This window comes from Mustela lutreola, chromosome 2 (assembly GCF_030435805.1).
Source record: "Mustela lutreola isolate mMusLut2 chromosome 2, mMusLut2.pri, whole genome shotgun sequence".
Taxonomy (NCBI): domain Eukaryota; kingdom Metazoa; phylum Chordata; class Mammalia; order Carnivora; family Mustelidae; genus Mustela; species Mustela lutreola.
Window position 1 is genome coordinate 26,285,038 of NC_081291.1, and position 22,811 is coordinate 26,307,848.

The 22,811-nt window shown below is 38.5% G+C and overlaps 1 protein-coding gene across 4 annotated transcripts in view; it reads right to left on the reverse strand.

The window, feature by feature from the left end:
• DNAH12 (dynein axonemal heavy chain 12) overlaps positions 1 to 22,811 on the reverse strand; it is a 221,501-nt gene that overhangs the window by 196,667 nt on the left and 2,023 nt on the right. For 3 of the 4 annotated variants that reach the window (XM_059161254.1, XM_059161256.1, XM_059161258.1), the window contains exon 3: positions 15,715 to 15,917. In XM_059161254.1, coding sequence (XP_059017237.1) covers positions 15,715 to 15,884 — 170 coding nt within the window. In that variant the 5' untranslated portion in view covers positions 15,885 to 15,917. Of the gene's footprint in view, positions 1 to 15,714; positions 15,918 to 16,597; positions 16,737 to 22,811 lie in introns of those variants that run through there. The other variant, XM_059161257.1, reaches the window with a different exon arrangement.

The window sequence follows — 22,811 nt, forward strand, 5'->3', positions numbered from 1 at the left end:
TCTCTCTCTCTCTGCCTGCCTCTCCGTACACTTGTGATCTCTCTTTCTGTCAAATAAATAAATAAAATCTTTAAAAAAAAATTACAGGGGGTGCCTGGGTGGCTCTGTCAGTTAAAGCATCTGCCCTTGGTTCAGGTGATGATCCCAGGGTCCTGGGATTGTGCCCCACATCAGGCTCCCTGCTTTCAGGAGCCTGCTTCTCCCTCTCCTCCTCATACTGGACCTCTTTCTCACTCTCTCAAATAAATAAATTAATTAAATATTTGGGAAAAAAATTACAATTTGGAGGTGCCCGAATGAGTCAGTGAAGCATGTGACTCTTGACCTTGGGCTCATGAATTCAAGCCCCTCACTGGGGGCAGAGTTTACTTAAATAATCATCATCATAATAAAATATTACGATTTGAACATCTTTTCAACTATACTTACAGAAGAGATATTCAAGAGTTCTTTATCAACTAATGAATTATTGAACATTACGTCAAAAACTAATGATGTACTATACACTGGTTAATTGAACTTAAAAAAAAAAAAAACAGGGGAGGAAGTAAGATGGCAGAGGAGTAGGAGACTGAAATATCATCAGGTCCCAGGAGTTCAGCTAGATAGTTATCAAATCATTCTGAACACCTACAAACTGAACAGGAGATAGAAGAGAAGAGCAGCAATTCAAGAAACAGAAAATTGACCACTTTCCAGAAGGTAGAATGTGCAGAGAAATGAATCTGAAATGATAGGAATATAGACCACAGGGGCAGGGGCCAACTCCTGGCAAGTGAGAGAGCAGTAGAGCACAAAATCAGAACTTTTAGAAGTCCACTCCACTGAGGGACATCACTCCAGAGGCTAAGCAGGGGGTGGGGCCCTCGCAGGGGCAGTGTGGTCTCAGATCCACGGGACAGAAAGACTGGGGGTGTCTGAATGTGGCAGATCTCCCAGGTATCAGAGCAGGGAAGCTGGCTACCGAGATGGAGCTGAGGAGTGGGTTCTCAGCTTGGGATGACCTTAAACTATGACCCGAGGCACAGTTGGGCGACTGCTCTTCAAGCAGGGACCCCACAAGTAGCAGATCAGGAGAGACCTCCCCCCTTATTGCTCCAGGAAGAGCAGCGGGGAAAACATGGCAGGAATCTTCTGGGTTTGAAGACTCCAAATGGGGCCAGGCACCAAAGGTAGAAACATTTGGTCACAGGCCATGTGAGCACGGAATGTATCCAGAGACCAGGGAGACCAGAGGGATTGACTGCTTTTCTCTGAGGGCACATGGAGGAGTGAGGCCTCGAGCTCTTGGCTCCTATGGGACTGGAGATTGGGAGGTCGCCATTTTCATTCTCATCCTCCAAAACTGTATGGAAAGTGTTCAGGGAACAAAAGCTACCAAGAGTGAACCCGAGCAGATTACTTAGCATGGTCTCTGGCAAAGGTGGTGCAATTTTGCCATGGGCAAAAACACTTGAAAATCACTACAACAAGCCCTTCCCCCAGAAGATCAGAAAGAACATCCAGCCAAGACCAAGTTTACCAATGAGAACTGTGGAACTCCAGAGCTAGGGGAAAGCAACACATAGAATTCATGGCTTTTTTCCTATGATTGTTTAGTCTTTCAATGTTAAATTTTTTAAATTTTTTTTTCTTGTTCTATTTTTTAACTTTACCTCTTTCCTATTTTAATGTTTTTTAGCTATTTTATTGTATCAATGCCTTTTTAAAAAATCTTTTAAATTTTTCATTGTTATACTCATATTTTATCCCTTCATTGTATTTAGCTTATTTTTTTAGATATATAGGTTTTTTCTTTAAAAATTTGGGATTCAGGGGCGCCTGGGTGGCTCAGTGGGTTAAACCACTGCCTTCGGCTCAGGTCATGATCTCAGAGTCCTGGGATCGAGTCCCACATCAGGCTCTCTGCTCAGCAGGGAGCCTGCTTCCTCCTCTATCTCTGCCTGCCTCTCTGTCTACTTGTGATCTCTCTCTCTCTCTGTCAAATAAATAAATAAATAAAACTTTAAAAAAAAAATTGGGGATTCAATTTCTTCTAATAGATCAAAATATACCCTAAATCTAACACATGGCTTTGTTCTAGTCTCCAGCCTGAACATATTCTCTCCTCTTTTTTTTTTTCCTTTTCCAACCAACTTATCTTATTAATTCCTTTTTTAGAATCTTTTTTAATCTTCATCTTTTCAGTCAGGTCTCATCCCTTCATCGTGTTCACACTTATATTTGTGTATATATATGTTTTTCTTTATTTAAATTTTGGGAGGTAGTTTCTTCTAAGAGAACAGAATGCACCCAAAACCAAGTATGTCACTCTGTTCTGTTCACCAGTCTAATATAGATATATATATTTATTTTTTTAATTTTACTCCCATCTTCTCCCCCTGGGTTCCCCTAGCTTTCCCCCCCAGTTTCGGGTCTCTTCTGATGTGGTTAGCATATATTTTTCTGGGGTATTTTCTACCCTTTTAGTATTTTGTTCTCTCGTTCATCTATTCTAATCTGGATAAAATGAAAAGGCAGAAAAACTCAACACAAAAAAAAGAACAAGAGGCAGTACCAATGCCTAGGGATCTAATCAATATGAACATTAGTAATATGTCAGAACCAGAGTTCAGAATGACGATTATCAAGGTGCTAGCTGGACTTGAAAAAAGCATGGAAGATATTAGAAAATCCCTTTCTGGATAAATAAAATCCCTTTCTGGAGAAATAACTAAAATTTAATCAAGTTGAAATAAAAAACCTATTAATGAGGTGCAATAAAAAATGGAGGCTCTTATTGCTAGGATAAATGAGGCAGAAGAGAGAATGAGTGATATAAAAGACCAAATAACAGAGAGTAAAGAAGCTGAGCAAAATAGATACAAACATTGACTGGATCATGAGGGCAGAATTCAAGAGATAAGTGATACAATAAGATGAAACGATATTAGAATAATTGGGATCCCAGAACAAGAAAGAGAAAGAGGGGCAGAAGGTACATTGGATCAAATTATAGCAGAGAATTTCCCTAATATGGCAAAGGGAACAAGCATCAAAATCCAGGAGGCACAGAGAACTCCCCTCAAAAGCAGTAAAAATAAGTCTATACCCCATTATAAATAGTAAAACTTACAAGTTTTAGTGACAAAGAGAAAATCCTGAAAGCAGCTTGGGACAAGAGGTCTGAAACATACAATGGTAGAAATATTAGACTGGCAGCAGACCTATTCACAGAGACCTGGCAGGCCAGAAAGGACTGGCATGATATATTCAGAGCACTAAACAAGAAAAATATGAGGCCAAGAACACTTCATCCAGCTAGGCTGTCACTGAAAATAGAAGGAGAGATAAAAAGCTTCCAGACAGGGGCGCCTGGGTGGCTCAGTGGGTTAAAACCTCTGCCTTCGGCTTGGGTCATGATCCCAGGGTCCTGGGATTGAGCCCCACATCGGGCTCTCTGCTCAGCAGGGAGCCTGCTTCCTCCTCTCTCTCTGCCTGACTCTCTGCCTACTTGTGATCTGTCAAATAAATAAATAAAAATCTTAAAAAAAAAAAAAAAAAGCTTCCAGACAAACAAAAATTTAAAGAATTTGCAAACACCAAGCCAGCCCTACAGGAAATATTGAAAGGGGTCCTCTAAGCAAAAAGAGAGCCTAAAAGTAACAGACCAGAAAGGAACAGAGACAATATACACTAACAGTCACCTTACAGGCAATACGATGGCACTAAATTCATATCTTTCAATAGTTATTCTGAATGTAATGAGCTAAATGCCCCAATCAAAAGACACAGAGTATCAGAATGGATTAAAAAAAATAAGGGATGCCTGGGTGGCTTGGTGGGTCGAGCCGCTGCCTTCAGCTTGGGTCATAGTCCTGGAGTCCTGTGATCGAGTCCCGCTTTGGGTTCCTTGCTCAGCGGGGAGACTGCTTCTCTCTCTGCCTCTACTTGCCACTTGTGTGCTTTCTCTCTCCCTCTCTCTCTCTGAAAATAAATTAAAAAAAAAAAGACCACCCATCGATATGCTGTCTACAAGAAACTCATTTTAGACCCAAAGACACCTCCACATTTAAAGTGTAGAAAACAACTTACCACGCTAGATATCAAAAGAAAGCTGGGGTGACAATCCTTATATCAGATAAATTAGATTTTCAGCCAAAGACTATAATAAGAGATGAGGAAGGACACCACATCATACTTAAAGGGTCTGTCCAACAAGAAGATCTAAAAGTTTCAAATATCTATGCCCCTAACATGGAGCCGCCAATTATATAAACTAATTAATAACAAAATCAAAGAAACACATCGAAATAACACAATAATAGTAGGGGACTTTAAGACTACCTCACTGAAATGGACAGATCATTAAAGCAAAAGATCAATAAGGAAATAAAGGCTTTAAATGACACACTGGACCAGATGGACATTACAGATATCCTAAAGCAACAGAACACACATTCTTCTTGAGTGCACATGGAACATTCACCAGAAGAGATCACATACTGGGTCACAAATCAGGTCTCAACCAGTACCAAAAGACTTGGATCGTTCCTTGCATATTTTCAGGCCACAATGCTTTGAAACTGGAACTCAATCACAAGAGGAAAGTTGGAAAGGACTCAAATACACGAGGGCAAAGAGCATCCTACTAAAGAATAAATGGGTCAACCAAGAAATTAAAGAAGAATTTTAAAAATTCATGGAAACAAATGAAAATGAAAACACAACTGTTCAAAATCTTTGGGACACAGTAAAGGTAGTCCTGAGGGGAAAGTATATAGCAATATAAGCCTTTCTCAAGAAATAAGACAAGTCTTAAGTACACAACCTAACCCTAACCTAAAGGACCTGGAGAAAGAACAGCAAAGAAAGCCCAAACCCAGCAGGAAGAGAAATCATAAAGATCAGAGCAGAAATCAATGAAACAGAAACCAAATGAACAGTAGAACAGATCAAACAACAAAGCAACTAGGAGCTGGTTCTTTGAAAGAATCAATAAGATTGCTACATCCCTGGCCAGATGCATCAAAAAGAAAAGAGAAAGGACCCAATCATGAATGAAAGAGGAGAGATCACAACCAACACCAAAGAAATATAAACAACTATAAGAACATTTTATGAGCAAATATACACCAGCAAATTTGACAATCTGGAAGAAATGGATGCATTCCTAGAGACATACAAACTACCAAAACTGAACCAGGAAGGAAAAGAAAACCTTAACAGACCTACAACCACTAAGGAAATTGAAGCAGTCATCAAAAATCTCCCAACAAACAAGAGCCCAGGGCCAGACAGCTTGCTAAGGGAATTCTACCAAACATTTAAAGAAGAAGTAATACCTATTCTCCTGAAACTGTTCAAAAAAATAGAAATGGAAAGAAAACTTCCAAATTCACTTTATGAGGCCAGCATTATCTTGATCCCAAAACCAAAGACCCCGTCAAAAAGGAGAATTACAGACCAATATCCTTGATCAACACAGACGCAAAAATTCTCACCAAAATACTAGCCAATAGGATCCAACAGTGCATTAAAAGAATTATTCACCAACGACCATGTGGGATTTATTCCTGGGCTGCAAGGTTGGTTCAACATCTGTAAATCAGTCAATGTGATACAATACATTCATAAAAGAAAGAACAAGAACCATATGACACTCTGTTGATGCTGAAAAATCATTTGACAAAGTACAGCATCCTTTCTTGATCAAAACTCTTCAAAGTGTAGGGTTAGAGGGTATATACCTCAATATCATCAAAGCCATCTATGAAAAACCCACAGTGAGTATCATTCTCAATGGGGAAAAATTGAGAGCTTTTCCCTTAAGTAAGGAACACAGCAGGGATGGGATGTCCACTATCACCACTGCTATTCAACATAGTACTAGAAGTCCTAGCCTCAGCAATCAGACAACAAAAAGAAATAAAAGGCATCCAAATCAGCAAAGAAGAAGTCAAACTCTCATTCTTGCAGATAATATCCTACTTTATGTAGAAAACCCAAAAGACTCCACTCCAAAACTGCTAAAACTCACACAGGAATTCAGTAAAGTGTCAGGATATAAAATCAATGCACAGAAATCAGGTGCATTTCTATACACCAACAGCAAGACAGAATTGATCAATTAAGAAGTAGATCCCATTTATAATTGTGCCCAAAACCATAAGACACATAGGAATAAACATAACCAAAGAGGCAAAGGATCTGTACTCAGAACACTATAGAATACTCATGAAAGAAATTGAGGAAGAGGACGCCTGAGTAGCTCAGTTGGTTAAGCAGCTGCCTTCGGCTCAGGTCATGATCCCAGCATCCTGGGATCGAGTCCCGCATCGGGCTCCTTGATCACCGGGGAGCCTGCTTCTCCCTCTGTTTCTGTCTGCCCTGTGCCTGTGCTTGCTCTCTCTCCCTCTCTCTCTCTCTGACAAATAAATAAAATCTTTAAAAAAAAAAAAAAGAAAGAAAGAAAGAAAGAAATTGAGGAAGACACAAAGAAATGGAAAAATGTTCCATGCTCCTGGACTGGAAGAAAAAATATTAATAAAATGTCTATACTACCTAGAGCAATCTACACATTTAATGCAATACCTATCAAAATATCCTCAACTTTTTCAAAGAAATGGAACAAATAGTCCTAAAATTTGTACAGAACCAGATAAGACCTCAAATAGCCAGAGAAATGTTGAAAAAGAAAACCAAATCTGGGGGCATCACAATTCCAGACTTCAAGCTCTATTACAAAGCTGTCATCATCAAGACAGTATGGTTCTGGCACAAAAACAGACACATAGATCAATGGAACAGAATAGAGAGCCCAGAAATGGACCCTCAACTCTATGGTCAACTAATCTTCGACAAAGCAGGAAATAATGCCCAATGGAAAAAAGACAGTCTCTTCAACAAATGGTGTTGGGGAAATTGGACAGCCACATGCAAAAGAATGAAACTGGACCATTTCCTTACACAACACACAAAAATAGACTAAAAATGGATGAAAGACCTCAATGTGAGACAGGAATCCATCAAAATCCTTGAGGAGAACACAGGCAGCAACCTCTTCGACCTCAGCCACAGCAACGTCTTCCTAGAAACATCACCAAAGGCAAGGGAAGCAAGGGCAAAAACTGAAGATTTGGGACTTTATCAAGATCAAAAGCTTTTGCACAACAAAGGAAACAGTCAAAACCAAAAGACAACTGACAGAATGAGAGAAGATATTCACAAATGTCTTATCAGATAAGGGCATAGTGTCCAAAATGTATAAAGAACTTATCAAACACAACACCCAAAGAACAAATAATCCAATCAAGAAGATACAGATGTAGTGAAAAGAAGGGCCATCTGTACCCCAATGTTTATAGCAGCAATGGCCCCGGTCGCCAAACTGTGGAAAGAACCAAGATGCCCTTCAACAGACGAATGGATAAGGAAGATGTGGTCCATATACACTATGGAATATTATGCCTCTATCAGAAAGGATGAATACCCAACTTTTGTAGCAACATGGATGGGACTGGAAGAGATTATGCTGAGTGAAATAAGTCAAGCAGAGAGAGTCAATTATCATATGGTTTCACTTATTTGTGGAGCATAACAAATAGCATGGAGGACATGGGGAGATAGAGAGGAGAAGGGAGTTGGGGGAAATTGGAAGGGGAGGTGAACCATGAGAGACTATGGACTCTGAAAAACAATCTGAGGGTTTTGAAGGGGCGGGGGGTGGGAGGTCGGGGTACCAGGTGGTGGGTGTTATAGAGGGCACGTATTGCATGGAGCACTGGGTGTGGTACAAAAACAATGAATACTGTTATGCTGAAAATAAATTTAAAAAAATATTTTGGAAGAGGAAAAAAAAAATAAAATCTTTAAAAAAAAGAAAAAAAAATGGGCTGAAGACATGAACAGACATTTCTGCGAAGAAGACATCCAGATGGCCAACAGACACATGAAGAAGTATTCACATCATCACTCAGCATCAGGGAATCAAAACCATAATAAGACACCACCTCACGCCAGTCAAGATGGCTAAAATTAACAAGTCAGGAAATGACAGATGTTGGCAAGGATGCAGAGAAAGGGGCACCCTCCTACACTGTTGGTGGGAATGCAAGCTGGTACAGCCACTCTGGAAAACAAAAAGTTGGAAACAGAGCTACCTTACGACCCAGGAATCGTGCAACTGGGTGTTTACCCTAAAGATACAAGCATAGTGACCCCAAGGGCCATGTGCACCTGAATATTTATAGCAATAATGTCCACAACAGCCAAACTATGGAAAGAAACTAGATGTCCATCAACAGATGAATGGATAAAGAAGATGTGGTGTATATATATACAATGAAATACTATGCAGCCATCAAAGGAAATGAAATCTTGCCATTTGCAACAATGTGGATGGAACTAGAGGGTATTATGATGAGCAAAATAAGTCAATCAGAGAAAATTATCATATGATCTCTCTGATATGAAGAATTTGAAAGGCAGGGCAGGGGTTGTGGGGGTAGGGAAGGTAAAAATGAAACAAGATGGGATTGAGAGAGAGAAAAACCATAAGAGACTCTTAATCTCACAAAACAAACTGAGGGTTGCTGGGGGGCGGGGAGTAGGGATAGGGTGGCTGGGTTACCAACATTGGGGAGGGTATGTGATATGGTGAGTGCTGTGAAATGTGTAAGCCTGACAATTCATGACCTGTACCCCTGGGGCAAATAATACATTATATACTAATTTTTAAAAATTTTTTTAAATACAAGAGTTCTTTATCTTACTGAATTTTTATAAGAAATAAATCCCTTTAGAAATTCAAAAATTTTTAAAACAAAAGAAAAAAGGGAAAAAAAAACAAATCCCAATACTATTATCAACAAGACCTTACTTTTCAAATTATTCATGTGTACTATAAAAAAAATGAGACTAAAAATAAAAATCAATTTTTTTCCAATTCAAACAGACAAATTTTAAGTTAACCCTGATGCTTACAAAAACCTCATATGTATTGACCATGTTCAAAAGCCACTCTGTTAGAGAAGCCTCACCTTACCCCTTTTTTTAAGTAGCACTTCAATCACTATCCAACCTCTTTATCCTCCACTTAACTTTGCTTCATAGAACTTACCCACCATTTGACATATTGCATGTCGTAGACTCTTTTGTTCCTCACCTTGTCTCTAATGCCCAGAACAGCACCCAGGCCCTTAATATGTACTTGATAAATAGTTTGAAAAGACGGTCGCCTGGGTAGCTCAGTCAGTCAAGCATCTGCCTTTGGCTCAGGTCATGATCCCAGGGTCCTGACCCTGGATCCCATCCTGGGATGTCTCTCCCTCTACCCCTCCCCCTGCTTGAGTTCTTGCTCTTTCTCAAATAAATAAAATCTTTTTGAAAAAGTTTGAACACAGGAATTTATCATCTATAAAATAAAGTTATATCATACTGAGTGCTCATATTGTACAAGACACTCTAAGGTTTCATTAAAATATAATAGCAACAATCTCAAGGAAATGATAAACTGAAAGGGTGAGGGGATAAAAACAGGTACCATATGAAAGGCATGGGGCCCTGACGGTTCAGAGGAGGGGACAAGTTCACTTCCAACTGGAGGTGTCTATAAAGGCTACATGAACAAGCTTGCATTTGCAATGAACTTTAATAAGAGAGGAGATTTCAGGCAGAGATGTAGTTTCCCTGGGTAGATGGATTTCAACAGACATGACTCTACTGAGGAATAGAAAGGCAAGGGAATGATCAAAGGAAAAAACAGGGAGTAGTAGGGAGTTGTTCAATATGCCCAGAGGTTATAGGACCAAATCGAGATTAGTTTGGAGAAATGAACTAGAATATCCAACTAAGGGCCTCAAATAGGGTTTTTTTTTAATCCAATAGGCAACTCTTGCTGATGGTTTTTGAGCATGTAAACATTCTTAGGAAGACAAATCTACCAGTTTGTAAAGGTATATATACTGGGGCAGATGGCCGAAGCAATAGAGTATACAAGGAAAAAGAAAAGAGATCTGAGAAAAAAGACTGGAGGATGTCAAACATGACAGAAATAAGAAAAAAATGCAATTGAAGGGGGGCAAAGGAGATGTGATCAGAGAGGCAGGAGGAGAACCAAAAGGAATTTCAAGGAAAAGACGGACACCAAAACCATAAAAGCATGGACTGGTAAGTTCGAGAGAGACAAGAGCCATGTCTGTTTTGCTCACTGTTCTATCCACAATATTTAGATAGTATCCATCAAGGTCAATAAATACCTATGGAATGATCAGAATTGTGGAATTGGAAAAAATCTCATTTATCTAATTCTAATATTTTTGAATACTCTCAAAAATATTAAGTTGTACCCTGAGGTGAGTGAGGGGAACAGCATTCATTACTTTCTAAGGTAGCCCAATTTATTGTCAGCTAGCTTATGTTCTTAGAAACAAATTTTTATGCAAGTTATACCCTTGTAACTTTTGTTCTCCAGAGCTATACACAAAAAGTCCTATTCTTTTTCTGTTACCCTTCTGAAACTTAATGATACCTATCCAGTTCTTTTTTTTTTTTTTACAAGAATTATAAGAGAATTTTTTTTTCAGCATAACAGTATTCATTGTTTTTGCACCACACCCAGTGCTCCATGCAATCCGTGCCCTCTCTAATACCCACCACCCGGTTCCCCCAACCTCCTACCCCCTGCCCCTTCAAAACACTCAGATTGTTTTTCAGAGTCTATAGTCTCTCATGGTTCACCTCCCCTTCCAATTTCCCTCAACTCCATTCTCTTCTCCATCTCCCCTTGTCCTCCATGCCCAGTTCTTTAAACTATTCCTGTCAATAAAAGTAACCACTGGTGATGAGCTCAATATGTTTTAGGCATTGGTTTAAGATCTTTACATGCATGGATCTCATTTAACTCTCACAAAAAATCCAAAGAGAAAAGCATGATTCTTATCTCCATCTTACAGATAGGAAGATGAAGATAAGTAAAGTTACTTCACTTGCCAAATTCACGCATGGCTCATAAGCTGCAGATATGGGATACAAACTCAGGCCTCTTTGATGCCAGTCTATACTCTTACCCAATAAGCAATCAGCCTCCTTCAAATGAGATGGTTCATCAAAATTCCTCTCTCTTTTTTGCTAATTTGGTTTATCAATATCCCTCTTGTGACTCCAGAATTTCAGATGTTGTTTGACCAGTGCAGAGTGAGTATTTTCTATCGCCCACTCTAGACATTTTACATTTATCTTAGCAGCCTAAGACTGCAATGTGGAGCTTCAACTCTTGATCCCAAGATCAAGTGTCCCAGACTCTAGTGACTAAGCCAGCCAGGCACTCCTGAATTAGCTTTCTTGAGTAGCCTCATTTCCATGTTAACTTTTATTGAGCCTGGCTAAACTAAAATTCCAAAGGCTTTTTCATAAGAAGTAAGAAATGTGGCTGGAATATCCCCCTTCCTCTTTACTTTGTGAATCATTAAGGCTTCAGCCAGACTTCCTTTCATCTATCATTATTTTCCTGAATAGCCTAGCTCTCCACGAACCATACTTCCAAGGAATTTGCCTTATACTTCTGTACAATAGTTGGCACTAGTTGGCTTGCACTGTAATTATCCCAACAAAAATATGCTTGACCTCCTTGAGCTCCTTATATACAAAAGCCACCCTTTGAGATAGCAGCAATTTCCTGGGGCAGGTTTTCTCCTACTAGCTATAAATAAAAAGAGCTAGGAAGAATATACAAGTGAGCCTTTTCATTCTCCGTTTTTGCTTTGTGGGTTGACAGCCAGAAACCAATAAATGAACACAAATTGGGTAATTTCAAAGGAACTATGTGAGAGACCACATGCAGTGAAGGAGAGAAAAGCTGGTCTGAATCAAGAGGGAGATAATGACCAAGGAAGACGTGACTCATTCCTGGGACTCTGGAAAGCTACAAAATGATTTTTTTTTTTTTCTTAGCCAAGTGTTCCCAGGCACTGGTCACAGGAGGGGCCCAGTTACTCCCAGGACACCTTATATCCTACCTTAGTCCTGAAACTCTCTATCAACAGACTTCACCCCAACTTGAAACCAGGAAATCTATGTTCCTATTGTCTACTAGGTAGAGGTAGCAAATGACGGAAAATCACAAAATCCACAGCCTTCCAAAAAAATAAAAACCTTTCATTGCAAATGCATTTATCCTAAATAAACACATGGCAATTCTAATCTCAGTATTAATATAGCACTATGCCTCAGGCAACTTTGAGACACTGTTATTAAGCATCCAAATGAGAGAGTACTATTTATACATCTGTAAAAAGCACAGGAGTCAGGTTAAAAATTCCTTTATTCACTCATTCAGTTCATCAGCAATAACATGCCAGATACTGTGCTTTGTGTTGAGATCTCTGGGCTTAAGTATGTCAAAGTAAATAGAAAAGAATGGCAACAAAGACACTATACACTGTGTTGCTGAGGAAGTCACACTTCCTTTATCTATTTGCTGCTTGACCCTTCTGTACCCAACATCTAAATATTCTAATTCCTGAGGCACCTGAGTGGCTCAGTCAGTTAGACATCTGACTCTTGATTTCGGCTCAGGTCATGATCTCGGGGTCGTGGGATCAAGCCCTTCATTGGGCTCCACATTCATCATGAAGTTGGCCTGTCCCTTCCCCTCTGCTCCCCCTCTCTATCTCTCTCAAATAAATAAAATCTTTAAAAAAATAAATGTTGTAATTCCTAAAGGCTTAGCCCATGGCTGCCTTCTCCTCTTAATTTTTACTTTCTCTAGATGATCTGAACAATTCCTCATAGCCTTAACAATCATCTACATTCTGCTAACTCCCAAATTTGTATCTTTAGCCTAGATATAGATATATAGATAGGGAATATGTTAAGTAGGCAGCAGCTGGATAGATAGATAGATAGATATCTATAGAGATCTATAGATATCTATCTATCCAGCTGCTGCCTACTTAACATATTCCCCTTACATGTCACATAAGCATCTCAACTTCAAAAATTACCTCCCCAATCTCCTGGACTTCTGATTCTCTATAAATATATACACTACTATCTACCTTGTTACCAAAACCAATCCAACAGCAAGTCTTACTAATTCTGGATCCAGACCTATCCCCTGTAAATCTGTTTTTCTCCTCTTCCCCCATCTCCAGCCTTATCCGAACCATGGAAAGCTTTCATCTATGTTATTCAAAAGCATCCTACCCGGGCTCCTTGTTCCCCTCTACTACTGCCCTCTTCCCTTCCACCTCAGTCTATGCTTAATACCCAGACTGATATTTTTAAATGTAAATTGAATTTCATGTCACATCCCAGTTTAAAATATTTCAATGGCTCCCACTGTTCTTAAAGTAGAATCTGAATTCATTACCATGGCTTACAAAGCCTTTCACGCCCTGTCCCCACCCTTCTCTCCACCTTCACCTGATACCACGACTCTTTCCCAGGTTCCTGATACTCTAGAGACACTGGCTTTTGTCAACGCCCAGAACACATGAAAGCATTCATATTCCAGGGCTTTCAACACTTACTATCCCCCCTTTGCTAGAGTGATATTCTCCAGTTTATTTAATGAAAAGTTTCGGGTGCCTAGGTAGCTCAGTTGGTTAAGTGACTGCCTTCAGCTCCCATCATGATCTTGGAGTCCCATGATCAAGTCCTGCACCAGGCTCCTTGCTCAGCAGGGAGTCTGCTTCTCCCTCTGACCCTCCTCCTTCTCATGCTCTCTCTCTCTCTCTCTCTCTTATTTTCTCTCTCAAAAAAAAAAGAAAGAAAGAAAAGAAAAGAAACTTTTTTTTAATGAAAAGCTTCTAACACTTTATTTTTTTAAGATTTTTTTTAATTAACATATAATGTACTGGGACGCTTGGGTGGCTCAGTTAGTTAAGCCACTGCCTTAGGCTCAGGTCATAATCCCAGAGTCCTGGGATCATGTCCTGCATCGGGCTCCTTGCTGGGCAGGGAGCCTGCTTCTCTCTACCCCTCTGCCTGCTACTCTGCCTTCCACTCTGCCTACTGGCGCACACACACACACACATTCTCTCTCTCTCTCTCTCTCTGACAATAAATAAATAAATAAAATCTTTTTTTAAAAAACCATATAACGTACTATGTGTTTCAGGAGTACAGGTCTATGATTCATCGGTCTTAAACAATACACACTGCTCTCCACTATGTATACCCTCCCCAATGTCCATCACCCAGCCACCCTTTCCTTCACATCCCCCTCTGCTTCAGCAATCCTCAGTTCATAAAATTTTATTTATTTATTTGAGAGAGAGAGAGAGAGCACAAGCAGGGGGAGCAGCAGAGGGAGAAGGAAAAGCAGGCTCTCCACTGAGCAGGGAACCCAATGCCCTGCTCAATCCCAGGGTTCAGGGATCATAACCTGAGTCAAAGGCAAACACTTAACCATCTAAGCCATCCACACATCCCAGCTCCTTACTCTTCAGATCTCTACTTAAATATCATCTCCACAGGACTTTCCTGTGATGTTCCTATGGACACCTTCCCTATCACTCTCTATCCCACAATCTTACATCTCAAGGTATCCATCACTACTTAAAAGGTTAACATACCCTTTTTGTTTGTTTTTATAAACATATATTTTTATCCCCAGGGGTACAGGTCTGTGAATCACCAGGTTTACACACTTCACAGCACTCACCAAAGCACATACCCTCCCCAATTGTTTTTATATGTTTACTGTCTGTCTCCTCCCACTAGAATATAGACACAATCCTTTCTGTTGTCATCTCTTTGGTCTCCCCAGTAACAAGCACAATGTCTGTGTAACAGTTGGTAGGTAATATTGCTAAATAAATGGATGCAAGAGAATATGTAGAAAAAGTTAAAGCTGTAAAAAGGGATTAGGAGAAAGCTTTCCAGAGGAGGTAATCCATAAACTCAGCCTTGAAGAACTAGTATAAATATTCAGGCAGACAAATACTTTCCAGTGAGGGGAATTGCAGGGAGCAATTGTGAAATCTATTTTTCACTAAACTGTAAAAAACATAATACACTCATAGAACTGTAAGTAGTTCAACATAACAATGTGAGATGATGAAAGGTTTTGGAGTAAGAACAATATGTAACTCTTAGGGCAACCCCTTCCTTAGTCTCTAAGCCAACTAAAACATTGAGTAGACCTACATTTGTAAAGAATAAGATAAGAATAGTACCCACCATGTAGGGTAGTTGTGAGAAGTACAGATGAAGTGCTAATAACAACGCTGAGAGTAAGCAGTGATTAGCATAAGCCCTATATTAACTATAGATATAGTGACATATATCTATACATTAAGTGACTTTAACATATATATATACACATATATATATGTGTGTGTGTATATATATATATATATATATATATATACAGTGACATATAACACTTACTATTGTGATTACTTTTTGTTCCTCTAATTGAACTTGATATTTTGCCCATGAACAACCTACATGGTTAAAGCTGTCTTATGAGGGGCGCCTGGGTGGCTCAGTGGGTTAAAGACTCTGCCTTTGGCTCAGGTCGTGATCCCAGAGTCCTGGGATTGAGCTCCACATCGGGCTCTCTGCTCAGCAGGGAGCCTGTTTCCTCCTGCTTCTCTGTCTACTTGTGATCTCTATCTGTCAAATAAATAAATAAAATCTTTAAAAAAAAGTTGTTTTATGAGAACATGAACACCAATCGTTTCGCTTGAACTCCAGAAAAGAATTATTTACCAATATGCTACTTACACTAACTGATTAATCGTCTTCTGCTGCTCCTTAGATCTTCTGTAATTCAGCAATTTACTTTGTGCTGGTGTGTCAACACCTATGTCTTCAGGGGGGCGCACAATAGGAGGTAACTTCAAGTTCAGAGCCTCCTTTTCTGCTGTGATTGCAGCTTTGTTCGGATCTGACATCTTGGCCTCGTAAAGATTAGAATGCTTTATACTCTAAGGAGAAAAATGCCCATAAAGCCATTATTGTAAATGCTAGCTTCAATAACCTCATAACATATCTTAGCTTATCAATTCCAAAACTTCCCAACCTTTTGCAATCTTTCTCCCAAGTACCGTATTAGTCTAAAGAATGATGGCTGAGGTAAATGGGTAGGGATTCCTGTTAAAGCTCTACATCCCACTTGCTATGAAGGAATAAAACCAGTCACTTCCCAGTTTGGGTTTCAGTTTTCCCATGGATGAAATTAAGGAACTGGATTAGATGCTCTCTAAATGCCCCTGTGGTTCTAGAATTCTGGGTTCAAATTTTTCCCTACAATGCAAACCATCACCACCTGAACAACAAAATCCAGCTGTGGGGGTATAATCACTCTCCCAAAAAAGCAGATGTTTGACATTATTATTATCTTTAAACACCTATATTGTATCTTAGTCTTGCTACCATCCTAGGAAGCAATACAATGATCAAGCAAAACAAGGCATACTTTTTGCATAGAAAATCTAAAATGTCATGTAAATGTTGAACAATAACTGTGATACCAACTACATTTCCCGCGGATGCCCACAGATTTTGGAGATTCCAGCCCTGAAAAAGAGAGTATTTCGGCTGGCACCCAGTTAGAGATCTCCAGCCCTGGGAAAAGGGTAAGAAAAAACTAAAGGCAAGGAAATACCTAGATTGCTTTTCACTACTCCCCAGCTGCGCAGACGAGAGGGAAAGTTTCAGTTAGCTTCTCATCTGGCAAAACGAAGAGGGGAATCCAGGGGTGGAGGAAACCTCAGGAACCCCACTGCCTCGTAAGAACTCGGCGGTCTGACCGCCGTGTACAAACAAAGTTGTCGCCATGGAAACCGTCTCTGGTCGCCACTGCAGAGACCGGGTAGAAGTTGCCTGGAGAGGCAATTGTTGAGCTGCGACAGATTAGGATTACCTGTCACAGTAACTCATTACTCAGTTTATTAATTCATTATGAATGGAGGGTTGAAGAATGAGATACATATATGCTTTTTTTGGCTTAAAACATTCCCCATTTATTTGTAACAATTCTAGGGCTTGGCTGGGAGATTCTGATTTTTTTTTTTATTATTATGTTAACAGATTAGTCGCCATACGGTACGTCATTAGTTTTTGATGTAGTGTTTCAAGATTCATTGTTTGTTTAACCTGCCTTCCCTTAGAAGGCACCCAGGGAATCAGGATCTTCAAGTTGGGGCAACCTGCAAGACTGGAAATTCGGATGTGTTGAAAATAGATTTATGTAAATGCACTCAGAGGTGGATGAAGTCTTCAGATGTTCCCATAGTGACTTCAGCAATATAATTTATGTTGTTTCTGTAGCTGGTATTTGTTTATACAGGAATTTTCCTTCAAGAAATCCTTGGCAAAAAAAAAAGGTTAAGGGGTGTAAATTTTTCGAGTATGCATGGAGATAGAAATGTGAAACTTTGCTATCTGAGGCTGTGCAATGGATATTCCATCTAAAGGATGATAGCCTACACATATGCCATGTGTATAAATAAAATTGGGCATGCATAAGTCCTGGTGGTGTTTTGATGGCATAGTCATTCAATAACTATTTGAGCATATTCGACATAGAGTGCTAGCCACCATGTAAAGAATTTTCTATTAATTAGAGTACAGTCTACATGCCTATGTCTGGCACACAATAGGTCCTCTGGAAACATCATTTGAGGGAGTGCATGAACAAGTTAAATATCCTCACTGCTTGTAAAAGACATCTTTCTGTAGAAGTAAAATACCAATATAAGTATGTGATGGTCTTTTGGCATTTGCTTAGGCTGAATTACAGGCTGTGGACTTAAAGGAAGACAGAAGTCTTTAGTATCATACCCACAACCTCTCCCAGTTATCCAATCAAACACTAATATGGTGCTACAATGAAGAGATTTTGCAAATGCAATTCAAATCCCTAGTAAATTGATGTTAAACTAGGGAAAGTACATGTGTGAGGCTGACTCAATCAGTAAAAATCCTTTAAAGAGAATGTTTAGGCACCGTGCTGAGTCAGACTCTAAACAGCAGCTAGGTTTATAACTGCTCTCTCCTCTCTGGATCTTCCCTTTTCTGTCCCTTTCTGATAGCCTGCCCTATAGATCTTGGATTTGCTTAACCAGTTCCAACCACAACTGCATAAGCTAATTCCTTGTAAGAAATCCATAAATATACATGGATAAATATAGGGGACATATATAATCTGCTGGTTCTGTTTCCCGCATTAAACCCTAATACAATGTATATCTTTTTAAAACAGCTTTATGTAGGTATAATTTACATACTATAAAAATTTACCATTTTGAAGTGTATAATTTAATAATTTTTTTAGTAAATGTAGAGAACTATACAACCATTACACCAAGATCCAGATCTAAAACATTTCAGTCATTGCAAAAAGTTCACTTGGGTTCATGTGCAGTGAATTCCCACTCCCACCTTCAACCCCAGGCAACCACTGATTGGCTTTTGGCCTCTACAGGTTTGCGATTTCTGGAAGTTTCATATAAGTGGAATAAAAAATTTTGTAGTCTTTTGTGTTTGGCTTCTTCCTCTTAATGAAAACATGTTTGAGATTCACCCAGGTGTAGTATGTAACAAAGTTCATTTTTATTGCCAAATAAAAATAGTCTTCCATTATATGGATATATCACATTCGGTTTATCCATTCCCCAGTTGATGGGACGTTTGATTGCTTCCAGTTTGGGGCTATTATGAACAACCCGACATGAACATTCATGTACAGATGTTAGGATGAACGTACATTTTCATTTCTCATCAATAGAAACCTAGAGTAGAATTACTAGGTTGAGTGGTAAGTCCATGTTTAACCTTTTAAGAAACTGTCAAACTCTTCCCCAAAGTGGCTGAAAGATTTTACATTCCTACCAGCAATGTATTAGAGTTCCAACTTCTCCATGTCCTTGCCAAAACGTGGTATTATCTATCTTTTTTATTACAGCCATTCTAGAGGGCATATAGAGGTATCTCATCGTGTTTTCAACTTGCATTTCCCTAAATACTAATGATGTTGAACATCTTTTTGTTACAGGATTTTTTCTCGGCTGGTGCCTGCAGTTCTTAGTCACACCACTTTGAGGAATGAAGAGGTAGACCAGATAGAGTGGTGGACAGCAAAGAAAGGTTTATTGAGTGATAGTAAAAGAAAGGTTATTGAGTGGTAGTACAAAGCTCCCAGAAAGAAGGAACCCTGAGAGGGTTGCCATGGGAATTTCTAAGTTTAGGGGGTTTTAATGGGCTTGTTAGCCAGATGTTTTAATCTGATTAACCCTTCCTGTGCCTGTCACCCATCTATTGCATAGGAAAGGGTGGAGGGTCCTTTTAGGGTAGTGTAAAATCCTTTTAAGGGTGGTTTCCTTTTGGAGCAGGGGCCCCTTGTCCCTGCCTGCCTTCTAGCTATCCTTCATCACTTTCATGTGCTCATTATCCACTAACGTATCTTTTTGTTGTTGTTGTTGTTTTAAGATTTTATTTATTTGTCAGAGAGAGAGAGCGAGAGCGAGCACAGGCAGACAGAGTGGCAGGCAGAGTCAGAGGAAGAAGCAGGCTCCCTGCGGAGCAAAGAGCCCGATGTGGGACTCGATCCCAGGACGCTGGGATCATGACCTGAGCTGAAGGCAGCTGCTCAACCAACTGAGCCACCCAGGCATCCCCCTAACGTATCTTTTTTTGATGAAATGCTTATTCAAATCTTTCATCCATTTTCAAATTGGATTATTTAACTTTTTATCCGTTGTTAAGAGTTCTTTATATTATGGATTCAAGTCCTTTCAGATAATTTGCAAACACATTCTCTTGGCATACGGCTTATCGTTTCATTTTCTTAATGGTGCCTTTTGAAAAGCAAAAGTCTTCATTTTTTTTTAAGATTTATTTATTTGCTTGGGGAGGGAGTGGAGGAAGGGATAGAAAGAGAGGAAGAGAGAAAATCTCCAGCAGACTCCATGCTGAGCAAGGAGCCCAATGTGGGGCTCTGGGATCATGACCTGAGCTGAAATCAAGAGTCAGTCAGTCGCTTAACCAACTGAGCTGCCCAGGTACCTCTAAGAGTCTTCAAATTTTATAAAATCAAACCTAAGATTTTTTTTTATGGGTCACACTTTTGAGGTTATTATCTATGAAAGACAGATAAGGTCATGAAGATTTTCTCCTTTGTTTTCTTCTAGTTTTTGGTTTTACATTTAGATCTATGGTCTATTGGCAGTAAATTTCTATATTTGGTGAGAGGTACAGATCCAGTCTATCGTTGTACACACACACAATTTTTTATATACATATACAATTGTGTATGTATATGTATACGTTTTTATATATGCATATACAATTGTCCCAGTATTACGTCTTGAAAAAGTTGTCCTTTCCCCACTGAATTGCTTGGGATCTTTGTTGAAAATCAATTAACCATAATGTAAGGGTTTATTTCTGTACACCCAATTCTGTTCTACTGATCTACATGTTTGTCTTTATACAATACGACACAGTCTTGATCACTGCAGCTTTAGTAAAAATGGTTACAGTTTTAAAACTGGATAGTGTCAGTCCTCCAATTTCATTCTTTTTTTTTTCAAGCCCTAAGAGACTTTTTTTTTCAAAGATTTTTATGTATTTATTTATGTGAGAGACAGAGAGAATGAGAGAAAGAACATGAGGGGGTAAGGGGCAGAGGGAGAAGCAAACCATCTGCTGAGTAGGGAGCCCAATGTGGGGCTCAATCCTGGGACTCCAGGATCATGACCTGAGCTGAAGGCAGACGCTTAACCAACTGAGCCACCAAGGTGCCCCTCATTATTTGTTGTTTTTTTTTTTTATAGAAAGTAGTGATTTTGACCTTCTAGTTCCTTTGCATTTCCATCCAAATTTTAAGATCAGTTTGTCAATTTCTACAAAATAGCCAGCTGGGATTTTAATAAATCTTTTGCTTTGAAAGAAAAACAGTATCTAAACATATAATTTGCAGCTTAAAACTCCACCTTAAAAGCTCTCTTTCTTAATCTGAAAGTTAGAAATATTATCTATGAGAGCAGAATTTATTTCACAAGTCCTTGATTATTTAAAAGCCCTTATGAATATAACACCAAAACATGCTTCTATAATACTATACAAAAAGTTTCTTCTACTTATTATATGTGAAAGATGCTGAGAGAACTTATGAGTAACTTACTATGCTTTATACTATGCATTGTTCTTTTCAAAATTAAAAATGGGAGGGCAGGGAAAAGAAATGAATCTATGTGCACAAGAGTTCTTTATGGAGTTAAATTGTGGTAGGTTTTACACAGGACCTTTGATTTGAATTTTTTATCTTCTACTAATTTTTGATTGCTATTAAACTAACATTAATTATACCTTATAATAAATGATATAGCTATATCATACATTATTTATACTGCACTATCTACTGTAAGTATATATAACAACATAACCATTATAAATCACAATAAATTTTAAATTAAAAGAAATAACACTATTGGTGGGAATGTAAACCTGTACCAATAGTAGTGATACAGCCACTACAGAAAACAGTATTAAGATTCCTCAAAAAATTAGAAACAGAACTACCATACGATCCAGCAATTCCACTTCTGAGTATGTATCTAAAGGAAAGAGAATCACTGTCTGCACCCCTATGTTCACTGTAGCATTATTTACAATAGCCAAGACATGGAAACAACCTAAGTGTAAAGGTCCTTTGAAGGATAAATGGATAAGCAAAATGTGATATAGAAAAACAGAGCTATAGATACTAGAATATTATTCAGCCATAAGAAAGGAAATCTTGCTATCTGTGACAACATGGATAGACATTGAGGGCATTATGCTAAATGAAATAAGTCATACAAAGACAAATACTATATGATCTCAGTTATATGTAGAATCTAAAATACAAAAACAAAAACTGAAGACACTGGTGGTTCCCAGAGGCAGGGGAAGGATGGAGGGCAGGGGAATTAAGGGAATGGGTGGAGATGGCAAAGCTTACCAAAAAAGGTAAAAACTTCCAATTATAAGATGAAGTTCTGGGGACATATGTACATCATGGTGAATATAGTGACCATACAAATTACACAACTGTGAGCTGCTAAGAGAGTAGATCTTAAAAGTTCTCATCATGGCACAAAAATATAACTATGTAAATGATGGATGTTAACTAATCCTTTATGGTAATTATATATATACATATATGTATGATTAGTATATATAATATAATTAATATATTATATATTATATTATATATATTATATAAATAATATAATTATACATTTATATATTTATTGCTGTACACATGGGACTACTACAATGTTATATGTAAATAATATCTCAATAAAACTGGAAAAATTTTTTAAATGTTAAAGAAACAAAGAGACTAGTCCCTTAAATAAAAAGCAAATGCAGATTATCAAATTTGAATATATGTAGCAGATTACCTTGAATTATTACCAGGTACTACTCAAAATTTCTGAGTGCTATCTTTCAACATTATAGTATCATATCGACCTTAATAAAAGAAGATAAAGGTATATTAGTAATCTATGTTGTTACCTACCAATGTTATTAACCAAGATGAAGGTAATCACAAGAAACTAGTCTTCACATGCTAATATTTGCTATATATAGAGAGAGAGAGAAAGAGAAAGAGAGAAAATTCCATCAACCATAAACTTTGATTAGTGAAATTTAGCTTTTGTTTCTTGATATGGACTAAGAATGGTAGAATAAATGATTTTTATTAGCTGCTTCCCCTTTTGGTTTCAGGGAAAGCATAGTGTTGGTTCTCTTCTGACTTCAAATCTTAACTATGTAATTTTCTATGTTTTATGTATATAATTATGCTATAATTTAGCCTCATAAAAATA